Source organism: Oryx dammah, unplaced genomic scaffold (assembly GCF_014754425.2).
Source record: "Oryx dammah isolate SB20612 unplaced genomic scaffold, SCBI_Odam_1.1 HiC_scaffold_8, whole genome shotgun sequence".
In the NCBI taxonomy this organism is placed as follows: domain Eukaryota; kingdom Metazoa; phylum Chordata; class Mammalia; order Artiodactyla; family Bovidae; genus Oryx; species Oryx dammah.
The window spans coordinates 27912086-27932612 of NW_024070192.1; the positions used below are offsets into that span (position 1 = coordinate 27912086).

General features: G+C 53.9%; 1 protein-coding gene across 2 annotated transcripts; it reads right to left on the reverse strand.

Annotated features, from left to right (window-relative positions):
* Nucleotides 1-331: 331 nt before the first annotated feature.
* On the reverse strand, nt 332-20483 carry TOP3A (DNA topoisomerase III alpha). 2 transcript variants are annotated; one of them, XM_040245829.1, is made up of 19 exons: nt 20214-20483; nt 14421-14480; nt 13304-13377; nt 12473-12548; nt 11673-11781; nt 11021-11164; nt 10749-10919; nt 10492-10592; nt 10024-10098; nt 8863-8945; nt 8130-8337; nt 7096-7281; nt 6888-7017; nt 5810-5923; nt 5562-5727; nt 4829-4969; nt 4116-4238; nt 2875-3563; nt 332-1827 (listed from the first exon to the last, which is right to left on the reverse strand). In XM_040245829.1, the coding sequence occupies exons 1-19, from the start codon at nt 20391-20393 to the stop codon at nt 1649-1651; spliced, it is 3009 nt and encodes a 1002-aa protein (XP_040101763.1). In that variant the 5' UTR covers nt 20394-20483; the 3' UTR covers nt 332-1648. The 2 variants fall into 2 exon arrangements, with proteins under 2 accessions (XP_040101763.1, XP_040101764.1); XM_040245830.1 differs by lacking the exons at nt 11673-11781; nt 12473-12548; nt 13304-13377; nt 14421-14480; nt 20214-20483 and adding an exon at nt 11502-11591.
* Nucleotides 20484-20527: the final 44 nt, after the last annotated feature.

Sequence of the window (20527 nt, forward strand, 5' to 3'; positions counted from 1 at the left end):
TGTGAGCTGAACACAGACGCAGCTCAGGAACCCGAGACAGAGGTCTGGGGGGAAAGGTGGCCGATGCACCCAAGGGCAGCAGGGCCTCTTCCCAGCGTCCTGGGAGGCCTGTGTGGAAAGCTCCCTCAGTGTCCACCCATCTGTGTGTGATGGTCTCACCACCTGGGCTGACAGCAACTCTGCCCCCAGAACCCAACCACCCTGTGAAGGCCCAGCCCAGGACCCCCAGTCCCACCCAGCAATTCTGGTCCTGGTGGGCACGGGGGCTCCCCATGGAGAGACTGCAACCACAGCAAAAGTACAAACAACCCCACTGGAGAACAGGCAAAGGTCTTGAAAAGACCTTTCATTTCTCCAAAGAAACATGAAAGGCCACATGAGTGGTGAAAGCATGCCCAAAGTCAGCGATCACTGGGAATATGCAAGTCAAAGCCACGAGATACCACCTCAGGCCCACGAGGATGGCAACATGGGCAAGGACACGATGGCAAGGACGTGGAGAAAGGGGAACTCTGGTGAGAAGGTAAAATGGTGCAGCTGTGGAGAGCTTAGTGCATAGAATTAGATGACCCAACAACCGCACTCTCAGGTGTGGATCCCCAAAAATACATGTGTTCAAATAACTTGCACACAGAAGTTTACAGCTATACTGCTCCCAACAGCCAGATGGTGGGAACACCCCCGTGTCCATCAACTGATGACGAGTGAACACGGCAGACTAGCTCAGTCAGAAAAACACCCAAGGCACCGATGAGTGACCATGAGGGCCACCGCAGGAAGCAAGGCGCCGAGAGGGAAGCAGAGAGGGGCCGCGGCTGTGCGGCTGTTCATGTGAGATGCTCAGCCCAGGTGAAAACCAAAGTGGGCTGGGCCATTGGGCTAAGACCAACACCCAGCAAGCAGACGCTCCAGGAGCAATTCTGCACAGCCCGTTGTCCAGTCCCGGTTCAAGGGCTGCTCTGAAGGAAGGGTGTGGGGCCAGGAGTCCCAGAACAGGTTGCTGCTTCACCAGCCATACAACTCAGTCATGCTCAGCTTACTCCTGCTTATCATCTGAGCTGCAGGGCAAAGTCCACCGACTCCCGCTCAGCTCCATGGTTCTTGGGAGGCCGGAACGGCAGCATCTGCACCAGTTCTTCTCTGGAGCTAGGGGAGGCCAGGCAGGTCAACACTGCCCAGTGTCCTGCCGAACTTCCCCAGACACTATACCATCACCTGCCAGGGTCAAGGGGCTGGATTCTTTACTGAGGCACCTGAGCTGTGGGGCGTCCTGGCTGCAGCTTAATAAAGAGGCAAGAACCTTCCACAGACACAACCTCCAAACAGGAGCCTCTCCCTGGCATCCCACCCTTTCTCAGGCCATCTGTGGATGGAAGCCCCTTGCAGACAGGGCCAATCTCCACTAAGGCGCTGACAGCACAGCCCCTGTGAGTCACAGAAGGCAGCCTCTGTGGCTTCTCAGCCGTAGACACGGCTGTTCCTGGGTCCCGCACACGGGGCCACTGTCCAGCAGAGAGAGAGATCTGGGCCTGGATTCAACACACAGGCCAAACCCCAAGAGCCGCTGGTGGCCCCTGAGAAACAACATGCTTCCTAAGACATAAGAGCGGGGAAGAAGGTCAGGTGGCCCCCTCAGCCTGACGCTGCCTCATCTGTTCTGAGGACAGAAGGGACGGGTATGTCCAGGCTGGTGGCAAAGGCTGCACTTCCGGGGTTTCTTGGCTGCAGACCCCGTGTCTGAGGAGCCGGCCCGAGCCCTCTTGCTTCTGGCCTCCAGCCCCTGGGTTCCTCCCCTTCTTCCTGGCCAGAGGGGGCCTCCGAAAGTCCCTGTGGGGAGAATGAGAGGTTGCTGAGTGCAGACGGGAATGCCCTCCAAGAGCCTTGCCACCATGGTCTTGGTTAGGGGCCCATGTCACCTCACATGCAGAGACTGGGACCTATTAGGAAAGCTGCCTCATCGCGTGTGGATGCAACAAAGACAAGCCGGCTGTAACCAACACTTGCTCCCACCTGCCATGCGAGAAGCCCAAGCTCCGAACCCTCCCCGTCCCTCAGGAGCCTCACAGCATGGACTTCCCTGTCACCCAGGACCAAAGATACCACCTCCTCCCAACAGGAGACCCTGACGCCCGCCGTGCAGGAGGTGGTCCAGCCCTGATGCCTCCTACAGACAGACTGCCGCCTACAAGGCAGACGTGGGTCCCTTGGAACAGTGGTGTCTCCAACCCCTGGCCTGCACCCAGGCTCTGGGCTCTTCCTGTGTGTGCAGACCTGCCACATATGTGTCAGGATCACAGCTGTAGGTTAACAGGAACAAGAGAAAGGGAGAAGGAGCCTATCTTACTGAGGAAACAGGCCGAGAAACCACACCCAATGGTTCAAGGACATACAGCCGGGCTCACCACAAAGCCATTTGGTCTCCCTCAGACACACGACCAGGTATCTGCCGTGTCCCAGGATGGCCAGGTACCTTCAGGTACCTCATCTACCTTGACCCTCCGTCCAGGCAGTGGTTCTCCCCACACCCATCTGCAGGGGGCTGACCCAAACTGCATAACCTGGGGCAGGTTCCAAACGTCAGGGACAGGGCTTCCGTCTTACTACACCAGGCCCCGACACAGACCCTGCCAGCTTCACAAAGGTAGGAGGGGCTCCCAGGTCAGGCCCGGCTGTGGGGATCCCAACAGGCCACGTGGCCAGTGTGGGCCTCATGGTCCCTGTCTGGGAGGCATGACCACAACCACCACTCAACGGAGACGAGCAGCTGTACATGGAGTACTGTTCGGTGCCGGGGCATCTGCCCGGGTCAGAGCAGGCTGCCTGTGACCTCGAAGGCGTGAAGTCCTGGTAGGGAGGGCAGCCCCACCCTCTCACCTGGGGCCACGTTCTCGTCCACCCACTGGAAGAAGCCGCACTGCTGTTCACGGGGCTGGGCACATGTGTGGAACTGGCGGCCCTGGTTGGGCCCCTCCTTCTGCACGGTGCGTGTGACAGCCGGCTGGCCACACAGGCAGGACGCGCCAGCGCTGCCACCACTGCCGGGCCTGCTGGACCCACCCGGGAGAGTCCCGGAGCCCGGGGGGCGTCCCAAGGGGCCGCCTGGAGGTCTGGACGCCGAGGAGGGAGGCCCAGCTCCCGGGTGGCCGCTGTCAGCCCACAGAAAGAAGCTGCAGCCACCACCGCTGCACTTGTAGAACTGGCGGCCTTGGTTGGGCCCCTCCTTCCGGACAGTGAGCAGCAGGGCCTCTCGGCCACAGTTGCAGGTCACCGAGTTGTTCTCGCTCTCAACGGCGGGTGGGGGCAGAGTCCTGGTCAAAGCCTTCGAGGGCCTGGTGACAGGGGGCCAGGGCTGGCCCTGCTGGACACTGTCCATTCTGTTCAGGGACTGGCTAGCCTGCAGGTAGCCGGAGGTCTGGCTGGCAGGCTGGTTGACTCGAGGGGCGCCCTGTGAGAATCTGAGGGCCAGGATCTCCCTCAGGGTCTCGTCACACCCGCCGATGCAGCCGACAAATTCCAGGGGCATGGTTGGGGGCAGGCTGCCTCGTTTAAACTTGAACTTCAATCTGTGAGGACAGAAGATGACAAGGCACTCAATCCTTGGGTTAAGCGTCTTCCCCTGGGTCCACAGGGGGCTGTCCCACACCCCCAACCCAGGGAAGCCACACAAGGCACAGCCATCTGGCCCTCCAGTCGTCACAAGAGGGAGGAGGGGGCTGGCGGGGGATGAGCTCTAGGACCCAGTCAACCGCCCACACCAAGGTGCCTCTGGAAAGTGCCCGTCCTCGGGCCCCAGTGCAGCAAGGTCCAGGGCCTTTTGGTGTATGGCTTGGTAATGGAGCCCAGCAGCACGCGGGCTCTGTTCTACTGTTAAGCCAGATGTTACTCGGGCAACATCGCAACACAACCTGTCCTCATTTTTTTGCTTTGAAAATAAATAAATTTTATCCTAAAGATCTATCTGTTAGTATGCAATTGTTACAAATTAACAAATATTTAAAAACCTGCTTTCACTTTGAAAATGTGGTAAATCTTCATAAACATAAGTTCTCTGAGATCCTTGTGATTTCTGACACGTGACCAAAGGTCCGAGGACCAGTCCTGGGCATCCATCTCACCTGTAAACGGGGCGTGGCTGACACACTGGGCACACGCTCGCGTCCCTGCTGGCCTCCAGCACGCTGTCTGGGAACCAGACAGCCGACCGACACTCAGGGAAGCCCGTGCAACTGAGGTAAAACCTGGAGAGCAAGGCCGGGTCAGATGGGCGTCCCCGACCCTGGGACGGTGCCATCGGTGGAGACACTTCTGTGTGATCACAGGTGATACTCAAGCTTCTGGAGACATGGTCCATGACACCAAGTGATGGGAGGCCCAGCCTGTACTTGGGTCCCTGAAACCCCCTCAATCACTGCTGATGCTGTCACCTGATGAGAAACCACCAAGCCACCACCAGCGCCCAGACTGAAGTGGGGCCTGGCTGCCCAGGGTGCCCCCCGAGCCCCGAGCTGGACGCGCCTCAAAGAACGCAGGCCTCACCATCCTGCAGCTCTGTGAGGAGCAGATGGGCTCAGTGGGTCACTGATCAGGAGGCCTGCGCCACCGTCCACACATGGAGCATTGTCCATCCCCGGGGGACAAGCCCTGCCTCCACCAGCCCTCAGTTCCCACGAGGCCTCACACCTGAGGCCACCATTTCAGCATCAGCACCCAGTCCGGGAACTGGTGAAGCAGGCCTGCTTTTAAACAGGACACAGAACCAAAGGATGGGCCTGCATGGCAGTACTGGGTCTCGGGCAGGGGTGGGAGTGAGGCATAGCCAGACACCGACCCGCCACTCTTCCTGGTCTTGAGAACCATGTCCCGGCCGCACTGTGGACACTTCCTGATGGGCTCAGACACAGCCGGGAGGGCTTCCTGTGGGGCCACCTCTGCAGCCGCCCCGAAGTACTGGGACAAGGCCTCGTCCAACCTGAGGAAACGGAAAGCGTTTCAAGTCAGGCACCCACCACGCACGTGTGACTCACAGCATTCTCCCACAAAAGGGGCAGTGTGGGCCACTCGGCCTGCTCCCGAGGTGGCCGCTCCTGGGAGTAATCCAACTGCAGGCAGGTGCCCCTGCCTCACCACCTGCCCCACAGCAAGCAGACCTTAGGCCACGCACACACTCGAGTTGGTCTGAAATCAAGTCTAAATGGCTCATGCATTTCTTTTCAAAATTGGCGTGGGTAAAAAAATGTGTTATTTCCAACAGAATACAGACACGCTACCAACGACGGGCACCCCGAAGGCCCAAGAAAACGGGGCACACACCCACACCTGGTGCACCCACAGGCAAACCGCCGCCTGCTAACTCAGGATGGGATGGAGATGGCGTGTCTAAAGCCCAGAACGACTGGACCAGACCCTTCTGGTTGCGGCTGCTAGGCTGACAAGGCTCCGGGGTGAGGAGCCAAACAAACAGGGGAGGAGAGAGGGGAGACTGCAGGCGGGCTGAGTGCCCGGCAAGGCCACAGTGCACGGAGCGGCCATCCCCACGGCCTAGCAGGCCGCCCAGCACTCACTTCCTGGCTTTGGCCACAGCTTCAATGAACACCTGCTTGTACTTCTGCACCTGCTGATGCAGGACCACCAGCTTGTCCTTCTTCCCCTCACAGATGAGCTTCAGGTCAGCCTCCAACTCGGCCCGCAGGTCAGGCTTGGACATCTCGTAGCCCATGGAGTCATAGCCTGTGGATAAGAGTGGTGTCATGTGGCCTGGATACACTGTGGGGCTTCATGACCACCACCCCCAAAGCCCCCAGCTCCTCACCTTCCACGAGCCCCATGCCCAGGTGCCCAGGGAGAAAGCGCTTGTCTGGCGTAAGCCCAACATACATCCGGGCCTTGATGGTCTCAATGTGCTCGGCGTGCGTGGCGTCCGTACCTGCAGGCCACTCCCGTCACTCAGGCTCATCCTTAGCCCCCAGGCCCACAGGCCCCTTCCTCTGCCTGGACTTCCTACTCCAGGGGACACACCTCCACTCAGAGCCAGCCGTGCATAAGCCTCGTCAGCAACCTCACCTCTCCTTCACACCGACTCACTCCAGGGGTCACGTCCCTCTATAAACCCCTGTAAGCTCCTCCCCCACCTCCCTCTGCAGTGAGGGCTGAGGCCCTGCCCCACTCCACCTCTCCCTATAACCCCACCCCTTGTGGCACTGGTTGCCCTGGACTCAGCTGCCCTTAGAGCTGTGGTGAAAACTGAGGGGCAGCAGGTCAGTCACAAGGGACCCACCTGTAAAGCCTGGGCCACAGGACTAATGGGAAAAAGTATTCTGGCCCAGTTTCTTTAAAAAAAAAAAAAAATCTGATTTTTAAACAGCTATGGGAAATACTTTAACAGAAGCTAAGCACATGGTCATCCATGGAGAACCCAAGAGGCAGACTCAGATCACACGGGGGCCCTGCATGTGCTGAGCAGGTGAACAAAGCCAAGCACGAATGCCAGAAAACAACCACACTCTCGGCTGCCAAGCTGCCAACCCCTGATGCTCCTCAAGAGGAAGGTACCCGTTTTTACGTGGGTCTTCACTTTTAAACGTTGGTACCTTGCTAAATATAAAACAAAACCCAACAAATCCCTGTGAGGGCCAAGAACGCTGGTCAGCGTGGCCCAGGTGAGCCCGAGTGATGGGGAGCACCTGTGTCCACATGTGGATGCACAGGGCTGCGGCCAAGGGCGCCAACTGTGGCATCACCTGGACCCAGGGGTTCAGGGCTCACACACTCTGTGCCCTGAGGCAAGTTCTTCACTACTCCTGAGCCACCCTTCAGCTACAAAGTACAGAGGAGAAGACAGCCTCCCTTCAGTTAAGAAGTACTAGTTACTATGACAACCAGCTACTGACCAATGCCGTGCTTCTCCATGAGGGCAATGAGGTCAGCCTCGGTGAGCAGCTGGGGGGGACTGGTCTCCCCATCCACCATCTCCACAGTGCTGGGCTGAAAGCAGGTGCCTTGCTCATAGACAGGGAGGGTCTACAGGGGCAGAGACGCAACGGTCAGCCCACCTGGCCCGAGCCAGGACTAGGACAGTCCCCCGCCCAGATGTGTCACCTTGTCACTCCAGCGATCATACGGGTACACGTCCAGATAGTTCCGGGCCAGGATCATGAGGCCATGGGCCACGAAGCGCTCCTGAGCGATGTCTATCTCCACAGTGGTCTCCTGGCCCTGGGCATCCTGGGAGCAGCAGGCCAGGAAGTGGCGGACGATGAGCTCGTACAGTCGCTGCTCATCCCCCTGGGGGCAGAAGAGGAACCCAAGCTCCTCCAGATGCTGTCTGGCCAGTGCTGCCTCCCAGCCCAGAGCTCCGCACCCGTGTGCAGGGCAGGCAAATCCCCGCTGCTTGTGGGTTCAGGCCCATAAACTTCACAAGTGGAGTCCCCTTCCCTCAAGACTGGAAACCAACTCCTCTGATGTAAAGCCTGTCTGAGCAGGAAAAAAGGTGAAAGCAAGTTTCCAAGAGGGCCCGTGTATGCAGGACATGCAGAGTGAAGACACTCAGGCAGCCCCAGACCTACCACAAACACAGGGTTCACAGCAACCTCTGCCCTTTCAGTAACTAGAGACACAGTGAGGCCCCCTGGCAGGAGTCTGTAAGACGTTCACACTCAGATCCCAAATCCTCCTCTAAGAATGTCTGGAAGGGAGACGTGACATCCACACACACAGCCACTGTGCAAATGACTGTCGAATACAATCCTTCAAAGCCAAACCCAGCGAATATAGCACGTGCACACAACCATCAGACGTCATGCTGCACGACCAGCCCGGTCTCGGGGAGAGAAGCTGGGGGCTGTGTGATGGCTCAGCGAAGGGCTGCTTGGGCCGCGGGAGGGTCAGGGAAGCAGTGGAGGGAGGGGACAGCGTGGGGCAGGGCCTGGATGGGCCACAGCCCCTGTGGGATCCCTCAGTGAAGCCGGGCGCAGACTGTGGGAGGAGAGTGTTGATATGACATCTTTTCCCCACAATGAAGACAAATTTTCAGTCACGTTGTTCCTGAAGTCAGAGCCCACAGAGCAGATTCAACCCAGGCCTGAGCCCTGACCTCCTCGTGGGTCCCGCAGCAGTTGGCCAGGAATACCCACCTGCAGGCTGTCAGTGTATTTGGTGGGGTGGATGGGAGGGTGCGCTTGGTCAGACTTATTTCCATTGCGTGGGGTGGGACCACCACGCTCTAGAATGTTTCGAGCAAAGGGCCCCCAGCGTGGATCCGGGATCTGCTGCTCCACCAGCGCTGCCAGGTCTAGGTCTTTGGGGAAAATGTTCGTTTCAGTTCGAGGATAGCTGATGTACCTAAAGAAGGCCAAACACACACAATGAGAAACAGCTGAAGTGGTCGAGAAAGGCCTGAACTGACCTAAGTTCTGCTACTGGTGACCCCAGTAGCAGCCTGTCTGATCCAAGACATCGTGGTGCCCAATGCTGGGGAAGTCCCGAGACGAGGTCCCAAGGGGAGGAGCAGCAGGCACTCCTGTGGGTCACTCCCAGGGGTCAGAGCTGGTTCCAGGCCGGCCACTCTAGCCCCACCCTCCCACAGGCACACAAGTGCCAAATGTGCCGCCTGCCCCTGCCAGGGTCCCCGCGCCCCGTCTATAAGAGGTCAGCAGCGGGATCTGAACATACTCTGTGGGTTCTTATTTTAGGTTGTAAGTGACCTGACATGCCTTTTCCATCAGAAAAGAAGACAAGGCCAAAATCTCTCCATGGAGAGCTGGTGACATCTAGACAGTGTGGCTTCCCCACGAGCTCAAGTTCTAAGATGCTTCACCCTGATTTAGACGCATCAGACTCTCTTCCCAAATGAGCACTCAGGCTTACCCTTGGGTGTAGAGCTTTTCTGCAATCCTCATGGTTTCTTTAGCATTTATCCTCAACTTCCGAGATGCCAGCTTCTCCAGCTCCTGTCAGACGTGTGGCAGAGCATGGGTCAGAGAACACAACATCCACACCCTCTTCTTCAGCACCCCTCGGCCATCACCCTGGCTGCATCACACACGTGTAAAAGGCTGTGCTGGGGAAGGACTCCGGGCCCATCGGGCATTCAGGCCACCGCCCAGGGGTTGTCGGACTCTGAGTGCAGAAGCCAGAATGAGTGGGGACAGGAGTGGACACACTCCTAGGCACAGGTAGTAGGGGATCTGACAAGGAGGGCTGGACAGGGGCCGGGCCAGGAACTGCATTTCTAACAATGGCTAAAGGACTTATTCCGCTGCCGCAGTCTGGGACCTGCACTCTGGGGACACCATCCAGACCTTGGGGCCTCCCCTGGTGACAAACATCTGTGCAGGCATTCAAGGGGTCACCAGCTATCCTGTCCCTTGGTTGGGGGGGGTCCCTCTGAAAACACTGCTGGCTACACGTCTGAGTATGTCAACCAGCAAGGGATGATGCATTCAGGTCCACTGCACACAGCCTGTAACCCCCACTGCCCCTGCTGTCCCACAGGCTCTACCTTCAGAGTGAACACACCCTGGACTCTCCTGGAGAGTGGGGACTGGGAAGCGGCACCCTAAGGTGTCCTGCTAGGCAGCTTTTCCTGGGGTCACAAAATTTGAGATGCCCTATTTGGAGGCAGGTTCATAAACTGGGTATACAAAACGAGGTTTACACAGATTTTGCAGAAACAAAGAAAATGCTTTTCCACTTCGTTGGAAAAAACTAGCTACCCCAATAACAACACTTAAAAAAGACAGGGAAAACAGAGGACAACACCAAAACCGCAGCAGCAACCACCTAAGGACGGGACGCGTCGGTGACTTCTCTCCCTGCTTGTTCCCCACACCCCGCACGGAGCAGTTATGTCATGTTTATTAGCTGCTCGAGCAGGTCCTGCTCTGGGGTCTGTTTTCCTTCCTGCGTGGCACCAGGAAGACAGATGCCCCTGGGCACCTTCTGCAGCAGAAGCTGGTGCCCCCCACGGACGCCAGGGCTCCTTGGGGCTGGCACAACTCCCCCCACCAACTCCCATCCAGAACGTACCACAGTGTCCAGAGCTTGAGGCCTCCACTTGCTCTTGGCTTTGGACTTGACCTCTACCACTGTCGCCCTGGGATCCTGGGAAGATAGGGAAAGCTGAGGTCACCGTGACTGGCCAAGCATCTTCCCCAGCTATCAGGGCCTGCAGAGGACCTGCTTCTACCCAGTTCCCCAGCTTCCAGCTCCAGGATCTGTGGTTCCTGATTGGCCTAGCGGGTCCTTATCTGCCTCTGGTGAGAGTGCACTGTTTAGGGACAGATTCCAACTACATATTTGTTAATACTCCTGGTTTCACCTGAAAGTTCTACAAGTCTTTCCTTCCACATCAAAACTGTTTTCATGGGGTCTTACTGGTGCCAAAAGCTAATGCCCTGAGATGCATGCTGAAAACTGCAGTCCCGTGGGAAGAGCAGCTTGGGAAGTCCCAGGACAGTCATCATCCCAGATCACCACCTTCTCAGACCTTCTCACCTCCATGCACAGCTGGTAGAGAACGAGACACGCCGTGTGGTTAAAGAGACGATGCCTCTTCCAGCTGAACTCCACCACACCGTCCCTGTGGTCATGAGTCACTGTCGGGGACACAGGAAGGCCATGACTCGGGGAGAGAGGCCCATCACAGGGAGAGCAAGAGCCACCTCAGACACATGACAAGGGGGTGAAGATGGCGAGGCACAAACCACCCCCTGGACCAGCACCCGAGCTGCCCCACAGGTCCCGGCCCAAACCTCGGATCTTGTGGAAGACTTCCGGCACAAACGCCTGAATGGCTTTGAACCTCTCCACCACGAACCCCAGGGTGGGGAACTGGCAGCTGCCGTAGCTGATAAGCTGCTCCGCCAGCACTTCGGGGAAGATCTTCTGCAGCCGCAGCGTCTGGAACCTGGTGAAGGCCGCCCCTGGCAGAGAGGACGGACGGAAGAAGACACCGCAGATGGCAAGGTCACAGCTGGATGCGCGCCCAAGCCCTGGCCCCCCACCCCCACAGCCCCCTCCTCACCGATCCGCAGGTCCAACTCCTGCCTCACATCCACGGCGTCGCTCACTCTCTGGTCAGGCTCCGTCAGGTTTTCACATGCCGTCTGGACGGCGCGGGCGGTGATCTCAGAGAAACGGGCTCGCAGCACCTGCAGGCTGGGCTTCACTGCGCAACAGAAGGGGCACAGGGCAGGGCTGGTTACTAGGGATCGCTGCTCCCAAACCACCCTGAACCCTGGGGGTGGTGAACCAGTCCAAGAGGCTGTGGTGTCCAGCTTCACTGATTCAGTTAAATTAGCCATGTGCCGCCTAAGAGGGAAGCATTGTGGTGGCCAGGCTGAGAGCTGTCAGAAACAGGGGCTGAACGCATCTCAGCCACCAGCTGAAGCAGCCTGGTGAGCCTCGTGAGAAAGCCCATGTCCCTTGTTATCTTGGGCCTTTAGGGAAAAGCACCCCCACTCTCTGAAGCCCAGCAGTGGCCTTCAAGTCACCCTCTCACTTACCTAAAATCATTCAGCGGACGTCAATGGTTATTTAACATCCAGGTATCGTACAGCTTGGACCAAACAGGCAACGAGCCCCGGGCTGTGGGGGCCGAGCCCCTGACACACGGCTGGTGAGTCTGGCAGGGGGACCTGGGCTGAGCACCACCCACTGTGGCCTCAGATACTCACCGGCCTTGCACACGTGGATGACCTCAAACCCAATGTTTTCACCCTCTCTGTCACAGTCGGTCCAGATCACCAGGGCCTGGCATTGCCGGGCCTCTCGCTCCAGAGTTTTCTGAAATGCCCGGTTGGGATCAGAGGGTAAGAGCAAGACCTGCAGGGCGACCACCCGACAGCTCTGCACTGGACCCGCCCAATGCTGCTGAGGCTCCTCGAGACGCCAGCTCGGTGAGGCCTGTCCCCACCGGGTGCACTGAGGAGGCTAGGTCACCAGAGCAGCCAGCCTGCCCGGGAGCTCCTAGAAGACGGGGTTTATACCACGACACCCAGGTGAAGAGCTCTGAAACTTGGCTCTAACATACACTTTCAGCTCTAAGAGTTCTGACCATGTCCTGGGTTAAAAAAAAAAATCAACCGTGAATTGAGATTCATCCCCAGAAGGGCCCCCAGTCGGGAGTGGACCAAGGACAGGTGCTCCAACAGCCTGAGAACCCAGAGCTCAGGACCAGATGGCCACTCAGGGGCTGCAGGCTCTCCCTCCAGTGTGGTGACAGCAGGAGCTGCTGACCAAAGCACGCTCATCCCCAAGATCGCCTTGGCGGCCACGGTCCACAAAAACTCACCTGGGCCCTAGGCCACTTAGCCGAAGTGGCCTCACCTCTACAGAATGGACGGGAATGTTTTAAACTATGGTGCCTTGTTTAGTGAAAAACCTCAGTTCTAATGCCATCAAAATACAGAAATCTCTCTGTTTAATTACGTGGTGGTTATTCAACTGCAGGGCCACGCGTCTCCCAAGATCCTACCTTGATGTCTACAAAATTCTCTGGGCAGTACTTTTCAATTTCTGCTTCAAAGAGGACAAGAGGATTGCAGCTCTGCCTGGAAAGGAAAACACAAAATCCTAACTCAGCGCAGGAGGGAGAAAGCCATCCCAGTGCCCTGGTGGTGCATCCCCCCCAGACACAGGCCCCGAGAAAAAGCCAGAGGACATGAGTGAGACTGTGACCTTAGGAGAAGCACTTCCCCTGGGGATTAACAGGAGCTGCTGAGAAGAAATTCTGGAGCTCTTTCCTGCATATCCGCAACAGGGTAAATGTAACCCAAGGTCTGGGTGGAGAGTTCCCTAGTTGTCCAATGGCTAGGACTTGGCATTTTCACTATACATCCCTGGTTCAATCCCTGCTCGGTCAGGGGTCTGGGTATTTGGGGGAACACACCTGAAAATGTGTATTTATTCTAAGCATGTGGTGAAAATTCACAGCAAACAAGTTAATCCTAGGTCACTGCCATGGTATCTGCTGTTTGTGTCTTCCTAGATTCACAGGCTGGAATCCCAACAATTGTGAGACGTTGCCAGAAGGTGGGGCCTCCTGGAGGCCACTTGAGCTCTTATGAAGGACCCTGGCCGGCTCTCGAGACCACCCAGCACTCCGACCTCTGGCGTCTATAAGTGGGAGAAATGTGTTTCTGTCCTGCACAAGACACCTACCACCTGTGTTTTGCTACAGTAGCCGAATGGACTCAGTCATCTTACTGCTGTAAGTTACCTAACACTGACATGCCTCAGACTTCCCGTGATGCTTTACAGGTCACTGTAATAATCAGAATGTTCTGCCCCCAGGGATTGAACTGACCATTTGCGAAACTGCATCCGGAAATCATGGGCCAGCAAGTGTCCTGAGACTGAGGTCATTACCATGGTGACGTTCTGAATGAGGACAAAATTCACGTTAGCCTTGTTTTTCTTTAAACGTCAAACTTTTTATTTTGAATTGGGGTACAGCCAATTTAACAATGTTGTGACAATTCAGGTGAACGGGGAAGGGACTCAGCCACACACAGACGTGTATCCATTTCCCCGCCAAAGCCCTGTCCCATGCAGGCTGGCACATAATATTGGGTAGAGTTCCACGTGATACACAATAGGTCTTTGTTGGTTATCCACTTTACATCAGCCTTTTAGCAATTAGATTTGCCAAGTCAAAGTAGGGAACTTGTATAACTTCTATCAAAGAGAAAAAAGTGGTTGTCGGGGGAGTGGGGGGAAGGGAGGATGAACGGGCAGAGCACAGGGGCTTTGGCGGCAGTGAGAATACTGTGCATGGGGTCATAGTAGTGGGTACAGGTACACATTCACGCAAACCCATAGAATGCACAAGAGCGGGGTAAACCCTAATTGTCAACTTGGGATTCTGGGTAAAGATGATCTCGTGTATCCTGTCAACTGTAACAAAGGTGCCATCCGAGGGGGTTGTTGGGGGGCTGTGTTGAGGCAGGGTGTGTGGAGCTAAACACACACACAAGCACACGCACACGCACACACACACACCCTCCCCAAACCAGCAGATTGAAAAGAAATAAACAAATACAGCTCTTCAAAGCAAAAGCCATAGTGATATGAATACCATTCTAATTCTGGCTCCATGATGCCTTTTATATTTAAACGACGGTATACTAGCTTGTCTCTTGTCATAAACAGCTAACATTGGGACCATGTTTTATAAAAAACAGACTTCCTTATGAGTTATAAAATGATAACCTGTCACCAGTGATCTTTAGGTCATAGAAACAGTTTTTCTTAAAAGACACTGTATTGTCTACAATGGGCAGGCTAATTCTCCTTGATTAAATAATTCTAAAACACAAGCTCTCTTTTCAGCCATCACTAACACCCCAAGGAATGTACAGCAAGACAGCACGTGGATCCAAAAGCACCTTTCAGCCACAGGATAGAAGCCCTGCAGCACCTACCTGGCCACACAGATGATAATCAAACTCATAGATCTTGTTGAATCTTGAAAGTCCTTCCCTCTAGAAAGCAAAACAAAAATAGAAAAAATATATAAAGCACATAAAAGACAAACTGAGTCCTCACATAAGGATCAAGCAAACTCCTGCAGAATATTAAAAATGCAACAGAACTTCCTACAGATAAATATGAGGCGAGATCACTAGGCCCATTTGTGAAGTGGCCCCTCCACACTCAGGGAAAAAGCAGGGACCTGGTCATGTCCACTGCGGTCAGTGAACATATTTCTACAGGTGAGACTGGACTTGTCCAATATCACGTGACAATTACTCCAGACAGGATTACGACGTGTCTCATCCACCAGTTCTCTGTTCTTCACACACATCTCTACTTCCCAGCCATACAACTGCACCAATAAACTGGGGACCATGGGCAAGTCATTCACCTTTCTGAACCTCACTTTATTCTGAGTAAAGTCATCTGTAAGGTCCCTCTGGCTTTGAAATCCAGCGAAGCTGTGAGTCCCAGTCAGGGCTGGGAACCAGCCTACATCCGCCTCCTTAGCTGTACTTTTCCATGAATGAGACCCTCTCAGAGAAGATCCCAGCCTTCAGAAAGGTGTTAAAAGTAACTATGTGTGAGTTTCACACCAACACAGCACAGAAGACAAGACACAGGCAAAGTGGGACTCTGGGAACCTGTAAGCACCAAGAAGGAGTGTGTCCAGAACATTCTCCCCCAGCCTCACACAAATTTTCTGTATGGAGAGAGTGCAGATCCCTTCAAGGCACAATGGCAAACTTAAAGTGGGAATTTATTTTCATATCTGATACTCGAGTTCACTGGGTCTAGTGCCGCTGCTGCTAAGTCGCTTCAGTCATGTCTGACTCTGTGCGACCCCATAGACAGCAGCCCACCAGGCTCCTCTGTCCCTGAGATTCTCTAGTTAAGAATACTGGAGTGGGTTGCCATTTCCTACAAACTGCAACTGCTGGTTAAGCCTGTTTAGTCCAGAGAAGAGAAATAGTTGAATCAGCAGCATTTCTACCTCTTTCTAAGAACGCATTAAAGCTTCTCAGACAAACTCCTGCATGGGCTCTGATACGTACCAAGGCCCAGGCTCTCTGGCTGCCACAGGCTGAGTCCAGCCAACAGCCTGGCCCCAGCCCAGCCCCCATCGTCTGTGTCCATGGTCCCCACTCCCCTGGGAACAGTCTGGAAACTGTGTTCTAATCCTCTTCTGGGGGATGACCTGTCTAACAAGATGTGTGCGCCCCAGGGCAAGGCTCTTCCAGGCAGTCTCCGCTAGTGGACGGTCCTGAGGAACTAAAACATTTTCCTGGCATTTCAAACTTGCCCCTGACCGACTCCCCTAAGTTCCCAGCTGAGGACAGCTCTCAATTATGCATGATTCCATTGCCTGGGTGAGGTGATCAGGAGTGGGCTGCTTAAATTCCAGCAGAGTTCTGGAGCCTAGAGAAAGAAGAAAACCGCATATACAGACCAAGAAGGTGGCTTCAGTGATCTCTCTGCAGAGCCATCCATGTTGTCAAAATTAGAGAAAACAAACAAACTCCCCCCAGAGGCCAGAGCAGTCCCTGTTCTAAGCACTCTGCAGGAAGTGATAATGTTGCTGCCACTGAATTTACAGGACTTCTGAATATAAATCCTCAAAGATCTATGAGTTACTAACAGTGGTCACTGTCCGAAGTGGGGCTGCTCTGCTTATTTATGTTCTCTGAACTATCTTCAGTAGTTACTACCGTTTAAGCACTACTGTTAAGGAAAAAAAGATTTTATCTTAATAGTGAACTTCTCTCAAACGTATATATGTTTCTACATACAAGTTTTTTCCATGATGAGTATCTAATTACCTATCATAACTACAACTTGATTTTACCCCCTGGTGCCGTTACTTGTTACTTCCATTCTTTTCTATTACTAAGCTGCAAAGGCCATCCCCTGATTCTGAGCTCTGCGTGTGGATGTCTGGGCTCCTCCTTCAGAATTTACGTTCCTGAAAGGCAGGGATTATGCCATGGAAAGCAACCCCTGTGTGACGGCTAAATAAGTGAACAGACCCATCTCTGTCTTAGAGAGTGACACACAGGGGAGAGAGGGACAAGCAGCTGGAGGACGTGACCCAGGACAGAGATCCCCAGCATCAAGAGCTGTGAAAACGCATCTGGAAACAGAGAGAAATGGATGGAGAGGAGCCTGAGGAAAGACTTCACAAAACAGGTTACTTTACATCACACAGAAAAATTAACCCAAAATGAATCAATGACCTGAATATAAGAGCTAAAACTCTTAGAAGAAAACACAGGGGCAAACCTTCATGACTTCGGTTTGCCAATGGTTTCTTAGACATGATAGTAAAAGTATAACCAACAAAAGGAAAATTAGATAAACTGGACATCATCAAAATTAAACTTTTCTGTATCAAAGAACACTGTCAAGAGAGAAAACAACCCACAGAATGGATGATAACATCTGCAAGTCATACATCTAAGGAGGACCTAGTATCCTGAATATAGAAAGAACTCACAGCTCAATAACAAAAAGACAACTCAAAGCTGGGCAAAAGACATGGACAGACACTTCTTCAAAGGAGACACAGTGGCTAACAAGCATATGCGAAGATACTCAGTGTCATCAGTCACTTGGGAAGCACTAACTAAAACCACAAGATATCTCACACCCAGTAGCATGGTGATGGTTTTGACTATGCCAAAGCCTTTGACTGTGTGGATCACAAAAAACTGGAAAATTCCAGAGTTGGGAATATCAGACCACCTGACCCGCTTCCTGAGAAATCTGTCAGCAGGTCAAGAAGCAACAGTTAGAACTCGACATGGAACAGACTGGTTCCAAATAGGAAAAGGAGTACGTCAAGGCTGTATATTGTCACCCTGCTTATTTAACTTATATGCAGAGTACATCATGAGAAATGCTGGACTGGATGAAGCACAAGCTGGAATCAAGATTGCCAGGAGAAATCAATAACCTCAGATATGCAGATGACACCACCCTTATGGCAGAAAGTGAAGAAGAACTAAAGAGCCTCTTGATGAAAGTGAAATAGGAGTGTGAAAAAGCTGGCTTAAAACTCAACATTCAGAAAACTAAGATCATGGCATCCGGTCCCATCACTTCATGGCAAATAGATGGGGAAACAGGGGAAACAGTGACAGACTTTATTTTTGGGGGGGGGCTCCAAAATCACACTGAAGATGACTGCAGCCATGAAATTAAAACATGCTTGCTCCTTGGAAGAAAAGTTATGGTCAACCTAGACAGCATATTAAAAAGCAGAGACATTACTTTTCCAACAAAGGTCCATCTAGTCAAAGCTACTGTTTTTCCAGTAGTCATGTACAGACTGAGAGTTCAACTATAAAGAAAGCTGAGTACCGAAGAACTGATGCTTTTGAACTGTGGTGTTGGAGAAGACTCTTGAGAGTCCCTTGGACAGCAAGGAGATCCAACCAGTCCATCCTAAAGAAAATCAGTCCTGAATATTCATTGGAAGGACTGATGCTGAAGCTGAAACTCCAATCCTTTGGCTACCTGATTCAAAGAACTGACTCACTTGAAAAGACTGTGAGGCTGGGAAAGATTGAAGGTGGGAAGAGAAGGGGACGACAAAGGATGAGATGGTTGGATGGCATCACCAACTCAATGGACATGAGTTTGAGTAAACTCTGGGAGTTGGTGATGGACAGGGAGGCCTGGCGTGCTGCAGTCCATGGGGTCACAGAGTCGGACACGACTGAGTGACTGGACTGACTGAGGATGGTGATAACTGGGCTTCCCAGGTAGTGCTAGTGGTAAAGAACCCGCCTACCCATGCAAGAAACTTAAGAGAAGGAGTTCAATCCCTGGGTTGGGAAGAACCTTTGGAGGAGGGCATGGTAACCCACTCCAGTATTCTTGCCAGGAGAATCCCACGGACAGAGGAGCCTGGAGGGCTCCGGTCCAAGGACTTGCAAAGACTCAGACACAATACAACTGAATCAACTTAGCACGCATACAGAATAGTGATAATTAAAAAAAGAAAAAGTGTTGACATAATATGAAAAACCTAGACCATCAATGGAGAGAATATATTATGTTTCAGCCACTGTGGAAAATAGTTTGGCAGTTTCTCAAACAGTTAAAGATAGAATTAACTTATGACCCAGCAATACCACTGCTAGGAATTTACCTCAAAGAACTGAAAACGGGTATTCAAATGAAAATTTGTGTGTAAGTGAACGTTTACAGCAGCTCTATTCCCAAGAGCCAAAAGGTGGAACCAACCCAAATGCCCACCAACTGATGAAAAGATAAACAAAATATGATCTGTCTATACAATGGGATATTATTCAGCTGTAAAAAGAGATGCAGTGCTAACACACGCTACAACGTGAAGCTTCCAAAAATGCTAACGAAGCCTGACACAATAGGCCACGTATCACATGAATCTCTTCATATGACATATCCAGAACAGACACATCTTTGGGGACACAAGGCAGATTAATCAGTGGCTCCCAGCGGCTGGGAAGAGTGGGGAAAGGAGGGTGACTGCTTAATGGCTACGGCATTTCCTCTTGGTGTGATAAAACCTGGAACTAAATAGAGGACAAAACTGGGGGTGTTGTGAACACTGATGAACTGTACTTTCAAGACAGTTGATACTCACCCATGAAATACGTGGCTCTCTCGTCCTCTCTTGCTATGCCCACTGGCTCCTTCCCCCAGCACCCCACACTCTCAACTTTCCAGTTTTGAACTTGCCAAGCTGTTTCAAGCCAGTGGGTTGCCCTTTGTACATGTGGTTCTCACTGCCTGGTAAAACTTCAAGACTGAGGTCAAATGTGCACCCAGAAGTGCTGACTGAGGGCCTGCTGTACTCCAAACACATGTTGGGTATGAGGGATACAGCAGGGGACCCAATAGCCACAGCTGTTTTCTTCGGAAGGGCAGCGGGGACTCGGATGAGATGAGCAACTCGCACAGCACATTATGGAACTGTAACCAGGAGGTGCCTTCCAAGTAGAAAGGGACACAGTGACAGTTTATCACACTGCACCCTGACCCTTCTGGGGGAAAGAAACGTGAAGAAAATGTTCCCCGAAGAAGAGACACTTAAACGGAGGCTGAAGGATACACAAGTTAGCTGTGTAGGCAGGCCAGTCTCAAGGAGCCTGGAGCCCTAGGAGTCGGCATAGTCTGGGGCTGGTCACCAGGACACTCAGCTCTGGGAAAAGGTGATGCTGTCAGCCAGCACCCGTACAACCTCTGCTCCAGTTCCCACCACCTACAGGCGAGAAGCAGAGGCCTGAGGACCCTGAGATATAAGAGAGCCGGGGACTTCCACCCGCGCGCTGAGAAATGTCCAGAAAACCATTTCGGGGCGCACTTTTGTAACTGAGAGCGTCCTGAACAGCTTGTAAGGCCTCCGGTCACCCCCTTCTCAAACCTTTTCACCGTCTCTCTCCTCTGCGCCTCCCGTGGTCCAGAACAGAACCGATCTCCACCTCGCCCGGCGGGACAGGCACTCGGGGCGGGTCGCCCCGTCGGATGCGCCCAGACGGACGACCGCTAAGGCTCCAGAGCAAGCCGGGGGAGTTCGGCCGGCGGTTCCGCGTCTCAGACCGGCTTGGCACCCGCCGCCGCGAAGGTCTCCAAACAAACTAGACATTAACTCCGTTTCTAAACGCCCGTCGCGGACGCTCTGCTCCGACGGCGGGAACGCCCGGAGGGAGCAGCGGCCGCTCGTCCCCGTCCCGCCCGCCCGGGGACCTCCTCACCCGCCGCATGCGGCCGCCGGACAGCAGGTCGGCTATGCCCTTGGCCGCGTCGTTCTTCTCGGCCACGCAAAGGATTTTCCGCACCCCTCGCAGGGCCACCTCCATGGCAGCGCGAGTCAGGGCCCGAGCACCGGGCCGCGGGAGCCCCCGAAGAGCGCGGCGGAGGGCCGGAAAGATCATCCCCGGGCCCAGCGCATCTGTGGCGCCCGCCCCGGGAACCGGGAATCGGGAATCTCCAGCTGGCCCGCGATCCCGCGCACAGCCTGCTTCCGCCCGCCTTCCAGCCGCTTCCGCCAGCGCTAGTCGCACAGCCC